Source organism: Podarcis bocagei (assembly GCF_964188305.1).
Source record: "Podarcis bocagei genome assembly, chromosome: 14".
NCBI classification, from domain to species: Eukaryota; Metazoa; Chordata; class Lepidosauria; order Squamata; family Lacertidae; genus Podarcis; species Podarcis bocagei.
In genome coordinates this window covers 7,718,907-7,737,209 of record NC_138139.1, presented here as the reverse complement: position 1 = coordinate 7,737,209, position 18,303 = coordinate 7,718,907, and the positions used below count along the sequence as shown (strand labels likewise).

At 47.4% G+C, this 18,303-nt stretch overlaps 1 protein-coding gene across 2 annotated transcripts in view; it reads right to left on the bottom strand.

The window, feature by feature from the left end:
* The window catches only part of ALPK3 (alpha kinase 3), a 74,795-nt gene that overhangs the window by 7,527 nt on the left and 48,965 nt on the right, over positions 1-18,303 (bottom strand). For both annotated transcript variants that reach the window (XM_081169175.1, XM_081169176.1), the window contains 6 exons: positions 9,011-10,874; positions 6,512-6,659; positions 4,500-4,627; positions 2,393-2,428; positions 1,445-1,719; positions 315-403 (listed from right to left, as the gene is read on the bottom strand). In XM_081169175.1, the coding sequence (XP_081025301.1) occupies positions 315-403; positions 1,445-1,719; positions 2,393-2,428; positions 4,500-4,627; positions 6,512-6,659; positions 9,011-10,874 (2,540 nt within the window). The remainder of the gene's footprint in view (positions 1-314; positions 404-1,444; positions 1,720-2,392; positions 2,429-4,499; positions 4,628-6,511; positions 6,660-9,010; positions 10,875-18,303) is intronic.

Sequence of the window (18,303 nt, the reverse complement as noted above, 5' to 3'; positions counted from 1 at the left end):
TTTCTGGGGGGCCACAGGTCCTTGCTCCTGCTGCAGAGAGAGACTGGCTCCTTTCCGCCTACCTGCCCATTGTTCCTACCAGGGTATCAGGATTGCAGGGTTGGATTCAAAAACTCCGAGATAGCATAATTGGTAGAGCATGAGACTCTTGATCTCAGGGTCATGGGTTTGAGCCCCACATTGGGCAAAGGATTCCTACATTGCAAGGAGTTATACTAGATGGTCCTTGTGGTCGCTTCCAACTCCACAATTCTATGATTCTATGAACCCTTTTCAGTGGGACTTGCTGGCTGGGCTGCAGAGATACAACTTACTCAGGCACCGGACCAAAGGCAGGGATGGCTTTGGCCTCGGCAGCAAAGATCTTGCAGTATTCCCGACTTGAATTCTGGATCTTGCATTCCTACGGAAAGCAAAGAAACAATCCTCCATGAGACTTTTAGACTTTGCAGGCAGAATGGAGGGGTGATACACTCATGGACACAAAATGGGTAGGCCAGATCGGCAGGCAGAGAGGATGCTTAAGCAAAGCGACCCAAGACAGGCAGTGGTCTAAGCACTTGCGCAGCCTCTCCTGATTCAGATGCGATGGAGAGACAGATCTGGATGGCATCTGCACTGGTGAAGATCATCTCTGGGTGACTCCCCGTAGCAGCTGCATGTAGGTATTAAGCCACAATGTGTCAGGGACCGTGCTGGGGGGGGGGGAGGGCTGCACTGAGGAGCAATGGTGGGAGCCTCCTCCTGCTCCAGATCCCGAATCTTCCCAGGAGCAGGAGGACAGTATAGATTTGGAACAGTGGTTTGCAGAGGGACATAGTTCAGAAGGCAGAAGCTGGGAAATACTGGATGGGGAACAGCTAGGAGAAGAAACACTGGAAGGGAGAGGGTTAACAGATTCACAGTCTCTAGACAGCCTTCCTCCACGCCCAAAGTTGAGAAGAGCTCAGAAAGTGGCAGAACAGAAAGCACAGAGGGGACAAGCTCAGATTGCAAGATGTAGAAGTGATGTAGAAGGGGGTGGAATCCTTAATTGGGAGCACCGCCATTACTCGGAGATGTGTTCTTCATTCTCTTGCTGTGATTATTAAAGTTTCTAACTGGTAAGAAGACTCCTTTTCCTTTGTTCTGCTTTATCTACGGCCACAGGAGAGGAAGGCGATTCCCTGAAGCCTGACACAATGGGAGCAGAATGAAAGCTTCGGCGAACCCAGAAGCCATGAAACTATGCAGATGCACCCCCAATGCTTTTTACCTGGTAACAACCCTACAGGAAAGAGTGGAATGACTGCAAAGCAGCGCCCCCAACACCCAGAACCATTCCAGGAGGATACCTTGGCCAGGATCGAACCTGGGACCTTCTACATGCTAAGCAAAGGCTCCAACTCTGAGCCAGCCAAGGCCATTTGGCAAGCAGCAGAGCACCGAGTCTCCCTCTACCCACCTGGATGGTGATGTCATAGTTCCTCTCCACCAGCGTGTTCTCACTGCGCCCACCAAAAGCGATGAGGTTGCGGACCTTGATGATGCCTGTGTGCCCAGACTCAAACACCGGCTCGAGGCCGTAGATTGCACGGGCGCGACATGCCTTGCGCAGGTAACCTTGGCCCACCTCTAGGTCCTCCATCATGATCCGGCCAAAGAGCTTGTCCCCCCAGAAGCCGGAGTCAGCCAGGCCTTTGGCAAACACCATGGGCGTCATCTCAATCTCTTCACCAACTGCAAGAGAGGGAGAAGGTGTGGGGCTCAAAGAGTGGGGGAAGGAGACGATGGCCAACCTGACAGGACTCAGTTCTCGTGGTGGAGACAGGGATGGGGGGAAAGGTCCACTGAATGATCTAGGAGGCATGACTTGTTCTTCAGCAACAGGTGGAAGGGAATCTCTCCTCGGCACACCAACCAGTGCGCTTGTTCCTTGATGCTCAGATGCAGCTGTTGGGTGATAATAGGAAGCCAAGGGAGAACAAGACAAGGGACAAGGAGAGGCAAAAGGCCCAAGGGGCCCAAAGCCAGCCAGGTGAGTGGATGAGCAGGATGTCCTCCATCAAGATCACGGAACAACATGGAGGGAAGAGGGTGGGGAAGACAGAGAGCCCAGCAAGGTATGTCTGGGTATTGTGACTGTGGGGCCCATGGGGATGGAGGTCTTGCTAGGACCAGGAAGGATGACTGAAGATGTGTCACTTGGAGAAATAAGGAAGCTGAGAGGCTCACCTCAAAACAGCACCCTCTCTCTGCCTTTCGCCCCAAAGAGGAGACCATCTCACTGATCACTCCTTTAATGCTAAACTTTGCAGGTGACAGTGGCGACACAGCTGCAGCAGGTGGGAGGGGGGTCCTGTTACCTGGAGGGGCACAAGACTCGCCACGCCATCTGTGGGGCACAATTTACCTTCTATTTCTTCCTTGGAGATAAATCCCGATAGCACTAGGAAGAAAGAGAGAGAAATACACATTTATCAGTTATGGAGCCCCACATACATTCACACTATACACTGAAAGCACACCTTCTTCCTAAAGGATTCTGGGAACTGTAGTTCACCCCTCACAGATCTACCATTCCTCACACCCTTAACAAACAACAGTTCCCAGGATTCTTTGGGGGAGACGCTGAGTGTATTAAAAGACAGCTGAGAAAAGGGAGGTGGAATCTTTCAGCCCATTTAATCCAAATTTTAATCGTGGTCCAGCTCCCTTTTCTTGCTGGAAGGTCTGCGTAAGTCTAGCTTCTCTTGATGCCCTGTTTCCCAAAACATCATATCTGCCGCCATCCTCAAAAGTACATTCTCGCCATTCTCACAGCTGCAGGTGGGCTGCTTTGCACCCTGAGATTTTGTATGCTGAACGGCTTTCCTATATTCATGCACGATAACAATTCGTCTGTGCCTCTGCTGAGACTCCTGGCTCTGTGGCAGATTAGGACGCACTCATTATTATTACTATTGCTTCATTTGTTTATATCCCACCTTCCCCCCCCCCAAACCAGGACTCAAGGTGACTCACAAAAATTAAAACAAACATGGATAAAACACAGAAAGCTAAAAATAATAATGATAAATTAACATGTGCCATTAAGGTAAGGCGGGGAATATGCAGGAGAAATGATTTTGAGGAGATATGGAAGGTGTTTGTAGAATTTATACTGTTAAAATGGAAAGGGGTCAAGCCATCACAAGATGTGTTGAAATTTTGGGAAGTTGGATAGTTACAATGGAATGGTCTGGGGTGGGGTGCACATTTTTATTCTTATTTATTTATTATTATTACTCTGTCAAAATAAAAAATAAAATTGTAAAAAAGAAACAAGTATAAATGGCAGCTCTAATAAATAGTAAAGAAAAGAAAAGAAAAGAAAAAAGCTAAAGAAAGATAACAGATAATGGTTTAATTACTTTTTATCTATTAAGGTTTGCATGTTTTTAGCTTTCTGTGTTTTATCCAGGAATAGAATAGAATCAAAACAATGTAACAGAATCAATACAATTCTAATTATAGAATCCTATAATTAAAATGATATAAAATCAAATCGAGAAGATGTAGCAAACCAGTCTAGTAGAAACAGCTCAGCACTGCTAAAAGCCCTTTCCTTAAAAGCAGCCAGCTCCCAAATACCTATCAGAACAAAACAGTCTCCACCTGCTTGGTGGAAGGACAACAAGGAGGGAGCCTGTCTAGTCTCCCTAGCAAGGGAGTTCCGAAGTTTGGGAGCAGCCACAGAGAAGGCCCTCTCCTGTGTCCCCACCAGGTGTGAACTAAGAGCAAGGCATCCCCTGAAGATCTCAGAGCTTGGGCCGGTTCGTATGAGAAAATGCATCTGTACAGATAGCCTAAGCTGTTAAGGCTTTATAGGTCCTAAGGTAAAGGTACCCCTGGCCATTAGGTCCAGTTGCGGACGACTCTGAGGTTGCGGCGCTCATCTTGCTTTACGCTGGCCGAGGGAGCCGGCGTACAGCTTCCGGGTCATGTGGCCAGCATGACTAAGCCACTTCTGGCAAACCAGAGCAGCGCATGGAAACGCTGTTTACCTTCCCGCTGGAGCGGTACCTATTTATCTACTTGCACGTGCTTTCAAACTTCTAGGTTGGCAGGAGCAGGGACCGAGCAACGGGGGCTCACCCCGCCGCGGGGATTTGAACTGCCGACCTTCTGATCGGCAAGTCCTAGGCTCTGTGGTTTAACCCACAGTTGCCACCCGTGTCCCTATCGAGCACTTTTTGCACATGCATGCGCATGCACTTAACATGCACCCCACACTGTGCATTGTACTGTGCATGCACAGCAAGCTCCCCACGAGAAGCCTTTGTGCTTCCAAACAGGTGCATCAGCAAAAAGCAGCCCAGCAGACCAACGCCGTGATGTGCAACGGGATGAAGCCAAGCCCCTGCGGAGCTCAAGCACCCTGTCCACAGCCCCGGGTGTTTTCCTCAGCTGCGCACGTCTTGCAAGGTGAGCACCGCCTCCGAGGAGCAGCCGGGCCTGGCAGCAAGGTACAGACTCACCTTCAGCGCTCAGGAGGAAGTCTGTGGTGTCGGTGCCATACTCGTTCTGGATGGTGCACTGGTAGACCCCGCAGTCCTTGAGGGAGACCTGCACGATGGCCAGGGCCGCTTGCCCTTCGTCTCCAGAGCTGGAAGAGAGCCCACCGAGAGATGAGAGCAGGGCACGCTGCAAGGAAAATGGGTGCATGTGGCCTTCAAGCGGTCACGAGACAGAAAGAGGGGAGGGGCCTGGTGCAGATCTTGGCAAGATCACTGTCAGGCTTTGGGGAATCAGCTTCCTCAGCGCCCGCCCCCGTGGCAGTAGATAAAAAGATCAAAGAAAGGCATGTCTTACCAGTTAGAAACTTTAATAATCACAGAGAGAGAACAAAGAACACATCTCCTAGAAAAGGCGGTGCTCCCAATTAAGGATTACACCCCAATATATATATTAAGGAGGGACCCCAGCCAACAGGGCTGGTCCTCCTATTAGCCGGAATGAGGCAGCCTTCTCAGGGAGCAGGTATAAGTGGGCATGGGGTGGGGGAAAGGGCAAGGGCCGGAGAAGACTGAGCTGTTGCCCTGAGGCAAGGTGGAAGATGCTCTCCATCATCAGTCTGGACATCAGATTCAACAAACAGTAAAAGGTAAAGGTAGAGGGACCCCTGACCATTAGGTCCAGTCACGGACGACTCTGGGGTTGCAGCGCTCATCTCGCTTTATTGGCCGAGGGAGCCGGCGTATAGCTTCCAGGTCATGTGGCCAGCATGACTAAGCCACTTCTGGCGAACCAGAGCAGCGCACGGAAACACCGTTTACCTTCCTGCCAGTGTGGTACCTATTTATCTACTTGCACTTTGTGCTTTCAAACTGCTAGGTTGGCAGGAGCAGGGACCGAGCAACGGGAGCTCACTCTGTCGCGGGGATTCGAACTGCCGACCTTCTGATCAGCAAGCCCTAGGCTCTGTGGGTTAACCCACAGTACCACCCACATCAATTTCAGTTTTTCTCAGCTTCTCACTTTTTTCCAAATTTTAAGTATAATTCTCAGCATTAGTTTGCATTTTTTTAAAAAAGCCCTCAAGAATACATCAGCATTGTGCTGTGAATTTCTTAAAAAGACTGATACTGATGAATTGGAAAAATTAAAATGCAGTTCCCTTCTACGACTGGTTTGAAGACTTGTACAAACTCGCAGCAAATGAACAACTTGCATATAAACACAGATTTGCCATGGATAAATCCAGTGATATTTGGAATCCATTCACAGTATTTGTAATAGGTTAAGACCTGGTGAAGTACAATAACAACTTTGTAAAGTATACAGTCGTGCCTTGGGAGTCGAATGTTTTGGCTCCCAAACACCGCAAACCCAGATATGAGTGTTCTGGTTTGTGAACGTTCTTTGGAACCCGAATGTCCGACCTGGCTTCCGGTTGGCTGGAGGAGCTTCCTGGAGCCAACTGGAAGCCGCACCCTGGTTTCCAAACATTTTGGAAGTCAAACGGACTTCTGGAAGGGATTTTGTTTGACTCCTGAGGTACGACTGTACAGTTTTGGGTTTTTCCCTCTCCCCCCTTTATTTTCCCTTCTGCACGGCGGCTGCTTCTCTTTTTCTTTCTTTCTTTCTTTCTCTCTCTCTTTTATTTACATCTGATCATGTTTAGTCCATGTATAATTATGTACTTTTTGAAATTACAATAAAGATGTCTGGAAAAAATATATATTCACGTTTGTATGTAATTTTGGCAGCTATATTTGTGCACAGCCATTTTCGCTAATAAAATGCATTTCTGTGTGTTATTTTTATTCATCTATGCGTTCTTATGCCCAATTCACCCTTGTACATGCATTTCGGTGCAAATATCTTCGCTTAAGTTTGGGTTGCATTGCAAAATTCAGTGACCTGCAAATCTTGGAAGACAGCTGTGCCGTGGCATGTGTGGCGCTTCAGAAAAGTGTGGATTTGGCAGGCCTGCCTTTAAACGCAAACTGAATTGAATTTCTCCACCACCCGAATCAGCACCCCTCACCTCCTTTTGGCATCTGTCACAGGAACCTCATCTTTGTACCAGGTCAGCTTTGAGTCACCCAAAATGTTGAAAAACTGGCACCAGAGCTTCAGATTTCCAGAGGCATCTGAGAACTGCTCAGCTCGGATTTTGCGAATCACCTGGGGAGCTGCAAAGAGACAGTGGCTGATTTATCAGGAAGAAGAAGGAGGAGGAGGAGGAGAAGAAGAAGAAATTTATTACTTATACCCCGCCCGTCTGGCTGGGTTTCCCCAGCCACTCTGGGCAGGTTCCAACAGGAGATGAAAAATACATTTCCAGTTGACTGGAAAATGTGTGTCCTGGTAGACGAATAAATGAGCAAATTAAGTTAATTTGGATATGCAGAAAATTCCAAAGAGAAATTTAAGGAATTGCAGAAAGGGGGGGAAGGAAGTTGAGTTTTGAAATGTTAAAATGATTGTAAAATTACTGAGCCGCATAAAACTGAAAATCATGAATGAATGAATGAAAAACAAAAGTGCATCCCGGCAGTTGCAGTGGTTGGAGATCCGCCTGCCCCTGCAAGGACTCCAACACCAGTCCTAAACATGGAGAGGGATCGTTGCTTGCTGTTCTGCACCAGGCAGCAAAAAACCAGCATAAATTTGGAAGGGGAGCTGCTTTTCAGGGCCTGTATTGTTTCGGAAAGTGCAAATGGCACATGGCCACGTTTCTCCTTCCCTCATCTTCACTCTTTCTACCAACAGTGCCTCTGCCAGGGACCTTCTCCTGCACCTCAGGGTGCTCCAATGCCCACCCCCTCCTGGCTACGACTGCGGAAGCCTGAGGGGGGGGAGAAAGCGTTGGTTCTTCTAACTGAAAGCATTGTTGGGGGGCCCTTGGGCAAGACCTCCCCCAACCCTCAGCGAGTCTCTCTCCTCCCTGCCATTCTCACCAGCTGCCGCCTGCCGTCTTTGCCACCCCCTGCTTCCATCGCTCGCCGGGCAGCCAAGGAACAAGCAGCCAGTGGCAGCAACTGCTCTTCCTGCTCCTCGCCACCAGCTCCCTTGTGTGAGCAAAGGATGGATGAAGAAGCAGGTGGTCGTGGCAAAGAGGAGAAGCAGGACCCGAGAGAGCTTTCCCCAGGGACCCCCCCCCTGCTGGGGAGGGGTGGGGTACAGGCCCAACCATGCTGATCCTTGGTGCCAGCCCTTCCTCTTGGTCCCTTGGGAGCCTGAGGAAGCACGGCCAGAGTGGTGTGGTGGTTCACCTCTCCACTAAGCCATGAAACTCACCGAGTGACCAGTGGCCACCTGTCTTTTTTTTTATTAAGTTTTTATTAAACATTTCAACATAACAGTTTGTCAAAAACATATCATACTCATTCCCCCCCCCCATAAATTTCCCTCCTCCGTCCCTAAGAAAACCCCACCCTCCCACCCCCTCCCGGACTTCCCTCAGCTCCTCTCTCTGGTTTTTAAGCACAAGTTATTCTCTGCATGTTATACAACTGTAATAATCCTAAATTAATCTGTCTATGTGTTACCAATAATAAATTTGTGTTTGTTTATTCAAAACCTGCCAAGGAGATCCGTTCATTTTGTTGTTTCTTTAAACCAGTGGCCATCAGTCTAAAGTGCCTCACAAGGCGAGGACTCAGGCAAGAAGGTGGTCCCTGCAGGAAAGTGGGGGGGGGGGGGAAGGTTCTCTCAGGGTGGGAGACTGGGAGAAGAGGTAGGCTCCCAGGTGGGTCTACTTTTCTGCGTGTGGATAAATATGACATATATTATATGAATGAGATAAAGGACCCCTATAGTTATCGTTCAGCCCGGACACTGAGGCCCAGCGCCGAGGGCCTTCTGGCGGTTCCCTCACTGAGAGAAGTGAGGTTACAGGGAACCAAGCAGAGGGCCTTCTCGGTGGTGGCGCCCACCCTGTGGAACGCCCTCCCATCAGATGTCAAGGAAATAAACAACTATCTGACTTTTAGAAGACATCTGAAAGCAGCCCTGTTTAGGGAAGTTTTTAATGTTTGATGTTTTATCATGGTTTTAATATTCTGTTGGGAGTCTCCCAGAGTGTCTGGGGAAACCCAGCCAAATGGGTGGGGTATAAATTTACTACTACTATTATTATTATTACTACTATTTCCTTTCTTTCTCTCTTTTTCTTTCCCCCCCTTTCTTCTCCTTTCTTGGTTTCTTATTATTTCTGTTATTTAGATTAGTTTGATTTCTATTTTATGTCGAAAACTTTCAATAAAAGTACTTATTAAAAATAATAAACTACCTCACAGGGCTGTTGTGAGGATAAAATGGGGGGGGGGGAGGGTTCGTTTATACTTCCTTGAGCTCCTTGGAGGAAAAGTGGCAAACAAACCTCAAAACGAATTAATTACTAGCTGGCAGGCGGGGATTTCATCTGGGAAAGCTTCTCCCCCTAGATGTGACTTTCCCTCTCAATGTGCAAGAAGAAACTTTTCTCAGGGTGGGGCTAGATGCCCTCCCAGGAAGGCTGAAAAGCAACACCCCTCCTGACCTTTAAATGGGTCGTTTGCTTTCCGGGATTCTCCTGCTTGCACTTCGGCCGTGGTCTCTTCCAACTTCTCTGGAGCTCGCGGGGAGCTGCCTTCCACATCCTTGTTTTCTTCTGCTATTTCTTCATAGATCTTGGGCACTTCCAAGGTTGCCATCTTCCTAGCCGTGGTAGGGGAGCGCTTCTCCAGAGGAGGAGAAGCCGGGGCGGGGCTTTGCAAAAGTGCTGCGTTCTTGCGGCCCTGCTGTGGGGACACAGTGGGGCTGCCCCTTTTTGCCCGTGGCTGCCCATCTGGGGCCGCCCCTTCCATCTCGTCGGCCTGTTTGGCTTTGGCGAGGTATATTTTGCGACGGGCCCCGGAGGCCAGTTCCTGAGGCGTGGCGCTCGGCAGTGCCGATGGTGCCTCGCCGGAAACCTCCAGAGATGTATCTGGGGGGCCTGCCGGCTCGCTGGAGACGCTCCCCACCACAATCGAGGGCACGCAGGGCAATGGGGCGGCCTCCGGTTCAGCCACCAAACTCTCTTTGCAAGCAAGCAGCTCTCGGTTGATCATCCCTGTGATCCTCCGGGAAGTCTTGGGAGTCAACTGCAGATTCTCTGCGCTCTGGAAGAGCTGGTTGGTTTCTACCCGCTCAAAGATCTTCCGCGATGTCCTGGGAGTCAGGCCAGCTATGCCCACATCCGGCAAGTGCTTGGGAATGGCAGTCGGTGGGGTCCTTTCCTCCGCAGCCTTGACATCTTGTTTCTTGCTGCCCTTGCTTTTGTCGGCCTCTGTGGTCATCTTTAAGAGCAGAAGCAAGTAATTTTTAAGGGAAGACACTAGGTTCGTGTTCTGTGCCTTATCTGTGGTTTGATCCTCCTCCATCGCGGTCTCTGTTTGGCCCGAGTCCTGTATTGCAGGTGCCTCAGAGACTGTTCTCTCCCTTTCCTTAGTTCTGATGTCCATCTTCTTGCCCAGGCCAAACGACTCCTTCTGATTTTCCTCACCCCTCAGTGGAGTTGGGGACTCTTCCTGGACGCGGACCCCCGTGTTGCCGACCTGCCGTTGCTCCGATTCTGAAGCTGCCACCTTTGATGGCTGCCAGGTTTCTATTTCTCTCTTCACATCCCTCAGCAAATGGGCCACGGACTGCTGCTTCTCAGTTGAACCTTCTTCATCCGGAGAAAGTGGAGCAGATTCTTGGAATGCCAGAGGCATTGCTACTGTAGGAACCGGATGAGGTTCCTCCGAAATACTTTGATGGGAAACCGGGGCTTCTACAGCAACTTCTGGGACCAATAATGGCCTTGCTGTCACTGCGGGAGGCCTCTCACCCTCAAGCCCTAAATCCCTGTTTAGCCTAGACCTCTTGTCTCCCTGGACCTCAAAGGCGGCTTCTTGCTTTTCTTTGCTTGCCGTGTCAATTTGAGGGGCATCTCGCTCCAAGATGACTGTAGGTCTAGGCTCAAGACTAGATTCCTCAACCAATGACCCGGGAGCAGCCAGATCCTTACTCTCATGACTTGGAGCTGGTTTGGCTTGGGTTCTGTCACTTCCAAAACGCGGGGAACGCCTTTTCACATCTTCTCTCAAAACCCGATGTTCCTTCCCAATGGGCAATGTGGTGCCAAGGGAGAGAACTGGGGGATTCTGGGAAGTCACTGAGAAGTGCTGGCTGCCATCGTGGCTTGGCACCATCATGCTTGGCCCTTGGGCCTCTCGGCTAGGATCTTCTTGCTCCGCAGCCTGTTTGGTCTCTGGCTCTCTTGGGGCACCTTCCCTTATTTCAAAATGGCAGGCATCCTGGCTTGTTTCTTCTCCAAGACCCACATCTGGAGTTTGCAGGTTGCGGGCAGTGGGCAAGGCTGGCTTTAAGGTTTGCGGAGCCTAGGAACAAAGAGCACAGAGTTTATTAGTAGCAACGGGCACATTCCCCCCTCATCTCAACTTAATACTAGCTTGGTATATTTGATTATTTTCAGAGAACACTTTGAAGGCAAAGCTCATCTTTTCCTTGGGAGTTCTCTCACAGCTTGGAAGGTTGGCACACTTTTTAGCTCTGCTTTATTAAAAAAAATCACTTCTGTTTTTCAACTGTGACTCAAAATTCCATCCAAACCCTTGACACTAATCACAGCTCAGGCAAAGCTTGTGTTCGGAAAAAAAGCTCATTACAAAACAGCAAAAGGTCAAGGATTTCCTCTTTCTTGCAAAGTGTTTCACAGTTCTTCCCTACAGAGGAGAGAGCACTTAGAGGATGGACAGGATTTCATGATGGCTTAGGCCTCTTCAAGAATTCAGTGCTAACTAGAACCACAAGCTAGGTAAGATGAAACTTGCTATGTTTCTTTTTCAACTAGTTTTGGTTTTGTTGAGAAACAATTCAATTGGCTGCACATTTCCAGTTCCCTTACTAAAACCACTTAAAAACAAACAAGCAGCACCACAGCAGCCTATGCAGAAGGGATTTTATGCTCTGTAGCTCTGCCCAATCACCCTCACATTATCAAGGAATTTCCAAACCAGGAAATGAACTTTGAAAAGATAATTAGTCTCCTTGTGTGAGCTTAAAGCAGGCGTAGCCTGGGTGTTGCTGGACTACAATTCCCATCATCTTTGACCACTGACCACGCTTCCTGGCGTTGATGGGAGTTGGAGCCCAGCAACATCAAGACACTGCCACATTGGCTACTTTGGCTTAGAGAGAAAACATCATTGTAATCCAGGGGCCATATTAACACCTTCAAGCAGCTGCTAGGGTACCAGAATGCCAGGACCTAGGTGGGCTCGTCCACCCCATCCCCCCATCTGGTCCAGCATTCTGAGCAGCACTGGGTGAATGGATCACATATAAAATTTCCCACAATACCGCAGAAGTAGCATCACTCCAAGGTACTGTTGGGAATCAAAATGGTGGCTACACCCGCCCAGCTTGTAGCGATGCTGCCAGGTGAGCCTAAAGGATGCTACTGGCAAAGGCTGGGGGCTACCAGGGCCCGCTCAAAGCTGGCGCTGGTCCTGAGATGGGCTTCTCCATTCTGTTGTTTTTTTTATATATAATAATATTTATTCAAAGTTTAAGGTTTCAAAAATAAAAAAGAACAATACATAATATAAAAAAGAATGCAACAGAAACAGAAAAAGAGAAAAAAGGATATAAAAATACATTCAATTAAAAAAGAAAAAAAAATTATAGAAAAAAAGGAACAGATTAAACCTTTACATAGCTTTCTTCCTTTACTTATTTCCTTGACCTCCTCACACCTCCCAATTTTGTATTCTAATTCAAATCGTTTTTTCAGCAAATCCTTCCAACCTTATTTTCTTTTAATTTAATTTAAAATAATATAATTTAACGTCAACTCTTTCATCACATTCATCGACTCATTTTTACTTAATCCTTTATCTCATATCTACCAAAACTGCCTAATTTTCTTTTTCCAACACCTTTCTAACAGTCCTTAATCTTACAATATTTTTGAAGATATACTTTAATTTTTTTCCAATCCTCTTCCACCGACTCTGGGCTTCTCCATTCTGCAGAGGACCCTTGCTTGGAATAGAAACGAGCTCTTAGGGCAGGAGTCAGGACCCGGTGGTCCTCCATATATCCTAGGACTCCAATTCCCAGCAGCCCCAGAAATGTGGCTAATAGTGAGGTCAATGGGTGCAGGTTTTCCACTGCTGTCTCGGGGCCAGGATGTGAATGAATCACACATGTATCAACTCCACTAGTGGGAGTTTAGTGTCAGAAACCATCACTGGCATCAAATCTGTGTTTTGCCCTGGACCACAAAGCTCAAAGGCAAACAATGATTAATCAGCCACCTGGTAGACAGCCCTAAATATACAAATCCCCAGATGAGATTGTGATTATGATTGACCTCAACTCTCCAGAGATCTTGGACTTCGCTGAACCTGCGTTTTTTGCTTCGGTTGTGAGCTGTGATGTCTATTGAGGGCACTGTTACCCATAAAGCCATCAGAGCAGCTTCCCTTCCACCAGGAACTGTCTGTGTGGTAGAAGGAAAGGGAGCTGTGCTCTAGGTGTGTATGTTGAGGTCTGGGGCGTCTCAGGGGTCAATTTGAAGAGAAAGAAAGAGAGAGCCGCTTCCAGGGTTCAAATCTTGTTCCAAGTCACACATTACTCTGGAAAGGGTTCCCATACAATACACCCAAAGCTTGCAAAGAGAAGTTTGAAGATGAACCATTGCAAGTAAAGGCCCAGAGACTTAAAAAGAAACACAAAGAACACCTTTTTTGTTGTTGTTCAAGGAGCAGGTGGCTAACAAGTTTTGGATGGTTTGGTGTGGCAGCTCACCTGACTTCCGGACAGCTGCTTACCAGAAAGACGAGGGGCTGGGTGGAGGCAGCACGGATGTGGTGTAAAAGCATAGGCAGGCGCAGCAGTTGGGCTCTGCTGGTGTGTTCGCACTGCACTGATCTCCCCACAGCCTCAGTCCTCCAAGCCTCCTTCCCAATCAGCAGCAGAGACTCAGCTGCCCGGTCAGGTGAGTGCTTTCTTCCCATCACAACATCCACTACTGACCCCATCCCTCCCAACATCTCTCAATCCTCAGAGCTGTTCCACTGCAATCACAGTTCCTTCAAAGCCATCTTCACCAACCTGGTGCCCTCCATCCGTTTTGAACTACAGTTCCCATCATGCCTGACCACTGGCTATGCCAGCTGGGGATGATGGGGCTTGTAGTCCAAAATATCTACACACAGAAGGTGCTCAGTTGGTGCGGTCTGCTTTAACGTGATCCTGAAACCTAACCAAAGAAGTTTGGCAACTTAAGTTGACAGAATATGCACAACTAGAAAACTTAACATGTAGAATAAGAGCACAACAAGATTGGAAAACGTTTATTGAATATATGGGAAATACTCGTGTACAGCTGAAAACACTGGCAGCATTAAGATAAATTCAACAGTGTAAATAAGTTTTGACGGATGCAATAATGGAATACTGAATTGTTTAGTTTCTGTAAAATATGCAGGGATATAAGATATGTAAAATGAATCATGGAAAGAGAAGGGCAGTCACTGATATCTTAAGGATGCAAAATGTTTATCTGAAATTGTAAAACAGAAAATTTAATAAAAATCATTTTAATGTGATCGTGAAACCTCACCTCCTTTGAATATCCCCAAAGCCTCCAATTGCACTGGGAACAAATTATCTAACTGTGGCTCAGGATTAATTCTCGGTTGTCGAATCAATACCTTTTCTCATTTAAACAAATAAACAAAAAACCTGGGGCCAGAGTATTGCCAAATCTCCATAGGAAATCCAAGGCTGCCATTCGGCTAGCGAAATGACCTGCGAGGGTCCATCTGTCAACTTTGAAGGCTGGTGCAACGGCACCAGGAATAGCTGCCCAGAGGATGGGCAACATCCAAGCCACACCGACCGACTGAACAGGAGTGTTGAGATCAGGTGGCTGGAAGGACTGACGTCTGGAAGAGATTAAAAGAGCTATATCTGTCCAGGCTGGCTGAGCAAGGGCAGAAAGGAATTGGGGGGGTGGGGGGTGCAGACTTATGGATATGTGTCAAAAATACAGTCATCAAAGCAGAGCCAAGTAATCTGTAAGGCTGGGGGGGGATAAAAACAGAAAGGGGGTTTAAAAAGACAGAAGGAAGGAAGGAAGGAAGGAAGGAAGGAAGGAAGGAAGGAAGGAATCAGCTGTTTCCCCATCAATGGCTATTGAAACATGATAGCTGTATGCTCCCCCCATGTTCAGATGCACCTTGGCCGCTGAATACTAGTTGCTGGGGAACTTTGGCCTTCCTAGAATCATAGAATTGCAGAGTTGGAAGGGAACCCAAGGTTCATCTAGTCCAACGTTCTGCAATGCAGGAATCTCAACACGTGGTCCCTGCCTCCAATCTGAAACCTCACTGGACACTGCTTAGCTTTGCAAATGCGCCAGCATGGATGCCCAGCTTGGGGTTCCCAGAGGATACTATCAGGGACGTCTTTACCATTGGGAGTAGTGGCGCAGTGAGCCAGGGAACCAAGCAGTGGAGGGCGCCAGGTGGAGAGTCCAGGGAGGGGAGAGCAGGGAGGTAAGTGAGGCGGAGCAGGGGCTTGGTGCCTGTGCGCCTCCAGCGCCCTTCAGAGGCACTAGGACCCTGTTCCAGGGTCATCCCTCACCCCTCATTTAGCACCTGATGGAGCTCCCAGTGCAAGAACAAGAACAATGGACTGAGTCTACCAAAACCTCGTTATCTTGTTAACTCTATCATAATCTAGATGTAATGTAACAAGTCAATGTCAGAGTATTTCCAAAAACCTGTCGACTTTAGGAATAATAATAATAATAATAATAATAATAATAATAATAATAATAATAATAATAATAATAAATTATTTATACCCCGCCCATCTGGCTGAGTTTCCCCAGCCACTCTGGGCGGCTCCCAATCAAGTGTTAAAAACAATACAGCATTAAATATTAAAAACTTCCCTAAACAGAGCTGCCTTCAGATGTCTTTTAAAGATAAGATAGATGCTTATTTCCTTCACGTCTGAAGGGAGGGCGTTCCACAGGGGCGGCCACCACTACCGAGAAGGCCCTCTGCCTGGTTCCCTGTAACCTCACTTCTCACAGTGGGGGAGCCGCCAGAAGGCCCTCGGCGCTGGACCTCAGTGTCTGGGCTGAACGATGGGGGTGGAGACGTTCCTTCAGGTATACAAAGCCTCAAAACTTTGGAAATTCATATAAAATCACTAGTTCCACCAATTTGCTTCATTCCAACGCCATTTAATACCTTTGGCCAAGGACTTCAAAGCCCATCAGTTTCCGCCATGATCCCTCAGGCGTGCAGTCACGCCCTCCAGTGCAGGAATCACAGCACAAGCATCTTTCACAAAACAAGTTTGCTCCATCTTCCCTGTGAACAGCCCTTCAGATACAACAGAATCATTCACAGAGCTGGAAGGGAACCACCAGGGTCATCTAGTCCAACCCTCCGCAATGCAGAAATCTTTTGCCCAACATGGGGCTTGGAACCACAACCCTGAGATTAAGAGGCTCATGCTTTACTGGCTGAGGTGTATCTAAGTTCAGCATTTATTTCTTATTTTGGTGCCAGGTTAAGCAATGCCATTTTGTTTGGACAATTTAAGACTAGGAGTGACTTGTTAGATTTTGACTGGCCCACCTGCATCTGAGACTACTTAAGTGTGTATACAGGTGCATTGTTAATAAATGAGCAACTAAAAAAAGTTTATTTATGTTTCCTGTTTTCTTTTCCCAAGCAGAGATAATGTGTAAGTGTGCCATGTCAGCTCCTTAAAAAAGGTGAACAACTCTGGGGAACCTTTCCCAACAAAGGTCAACATCTTTGGGTGTCGCCCGCTTAAAAAGGTCAACAACAGGGGAGGCACTGTTATGCTTAAGACGGCCCTAGATCCTATGTGAAATATACTCAGAGTCGCAAAGTGATTTCATGCTCTTTATTCAGCTCATAGTGGTGAGGAGGAATGAATGAATGTCCCCTCACAGTATCTGCTTTATATACATTATTTACACAATGGGCTGCACATGATTGGCTAATTCCGGAATTCTACTGTAAGCCAATCAGGTTGTGGATTCACTTCTATCTGGAGCAGGATTGGGTGGTTCCTGCCAACCAATCATACTGCTGCATTGTTCTAGGACCAATCAGACTGCTGCATTCTGAATCCTATTGTTCTAGGACCAATCAGACTGCTGCATTTTGGATCCTATTGTTCTAGGACCAATCAGACTGCTGCAGTTTGGATCCTATTCAACTCAGTACATAACACTATGGATATTCCCCACCACAAAACAACAATTGTGCTTGTGTGTGTGTGTGTGTTAGGGAGGAGAGACACCACTTGGCAACGCTGCTCTGCAAACCCAGGCAGCTTCACTTGCAAACAGACCCCCCCCCCCAACCCTACTTCCTGGTCAATGGGAACAGAAGAGAGCTTACATTGCTTGGCAGTGGGAGCGATGCTAAATCTCAAGACCAGAGGCTGGAAGATGAGCCTCAGGGGATCTGTGGGGCAGAAATGACGTTGCGCACACTTGTGAGCCTCTCCATTCTGGCACTGCTCTTCAGTGGGGAGGGATGGGGCAAAGGAAGCTATAAAATGAGCTCTGTCTTATGATGCCGTAATGTATTTAGCACTGCTTTGTGTAGTCTTGTCCTTAAGTACTTAATTCGTTCTGGAGGTCCGTTCTTAACCTGAAATTGTTCTTAACCTGAAGCACCACTTTAGCTAATGGGGCCTCCCGCTGCCGCCGCGCCGTCGGAGCACGATTTCTGTTCTCAACCTGAAGCAAAGTTCTTAACCTGAAGCACTATTTCTGGGTTAGCGGAGTCTGTAACCTGAAGCGTATGTAACCCAAAGTTACATGTGTCTTAAATAAATAAACAAACACAGCCAAAATAGGTGTTGCCAGAGCAGTCAGTTTCTTTTCCTTGGACAATTTCATTCATAGGAAAATTTGTGGCTGAATATGTATTTTATCACAAAATGCACATTTATAAAGGTATTTTATATCAATGCCTTTTTAAAAAACCTGTATTTATTATAAAATATAGTTTTTTTTAACGCACTAGGATACTTTTTAAAATGTTTCGAGCTAAGGTCTGTTTCACAAAATTCAGAGCAGTGTGAAATCCAAAGGATAATGAAGTTTCTATCTAAACATCTAGTACAGGAGGGGCAATTCATGAGGGTTGAATAGGTGACTAAAGACTAAAGAGTCCTGAGGGGCTGAGAGAAGGATGCATGGAAAGAAAGAAAGAAAGAAAGAAAGAAAGAAAGAAAGAAAGAAAGAAAGAAAGAAAGGTCTACTACACTGTCTGAACAGTTGGGGTTGTACAGAGGTGATACATTTTAGCTTTCCTCTTCCCTGCCCTTCCATTTTTCCTTTTGTGTCATGTATGCAAGCTACTCTGGGAGCCTTTTGGTCTGAAGTGCAGGGTCCAAGTTGCTTCATATATTTAAATAAATGCACAAGGAGCATGGGTTCCCCACATCATGTATGTTTTGACCCAGGCATAGGCACACTCGGCCCTCCAGATGTTTTGGGACTACAATTCCCATCATCCCTAACCACTGGTCCTATTAGCTAGGGATGATGGGAGTTGTAGTCCCAAAACATCTGGAGGGCCGAGTTTGCTTATGCCTGTAATTAGACCCATGGCCATTTTTTTTTATTATTTAAAAAAACCCAGAATGTGGAATTAGCTCCCACACAGGGCTTCAACAGGCATGCCAGGCCCTGCTCCCATTATTAGCTAAGAGGGTCTCTTCCTTGTCAAAGGC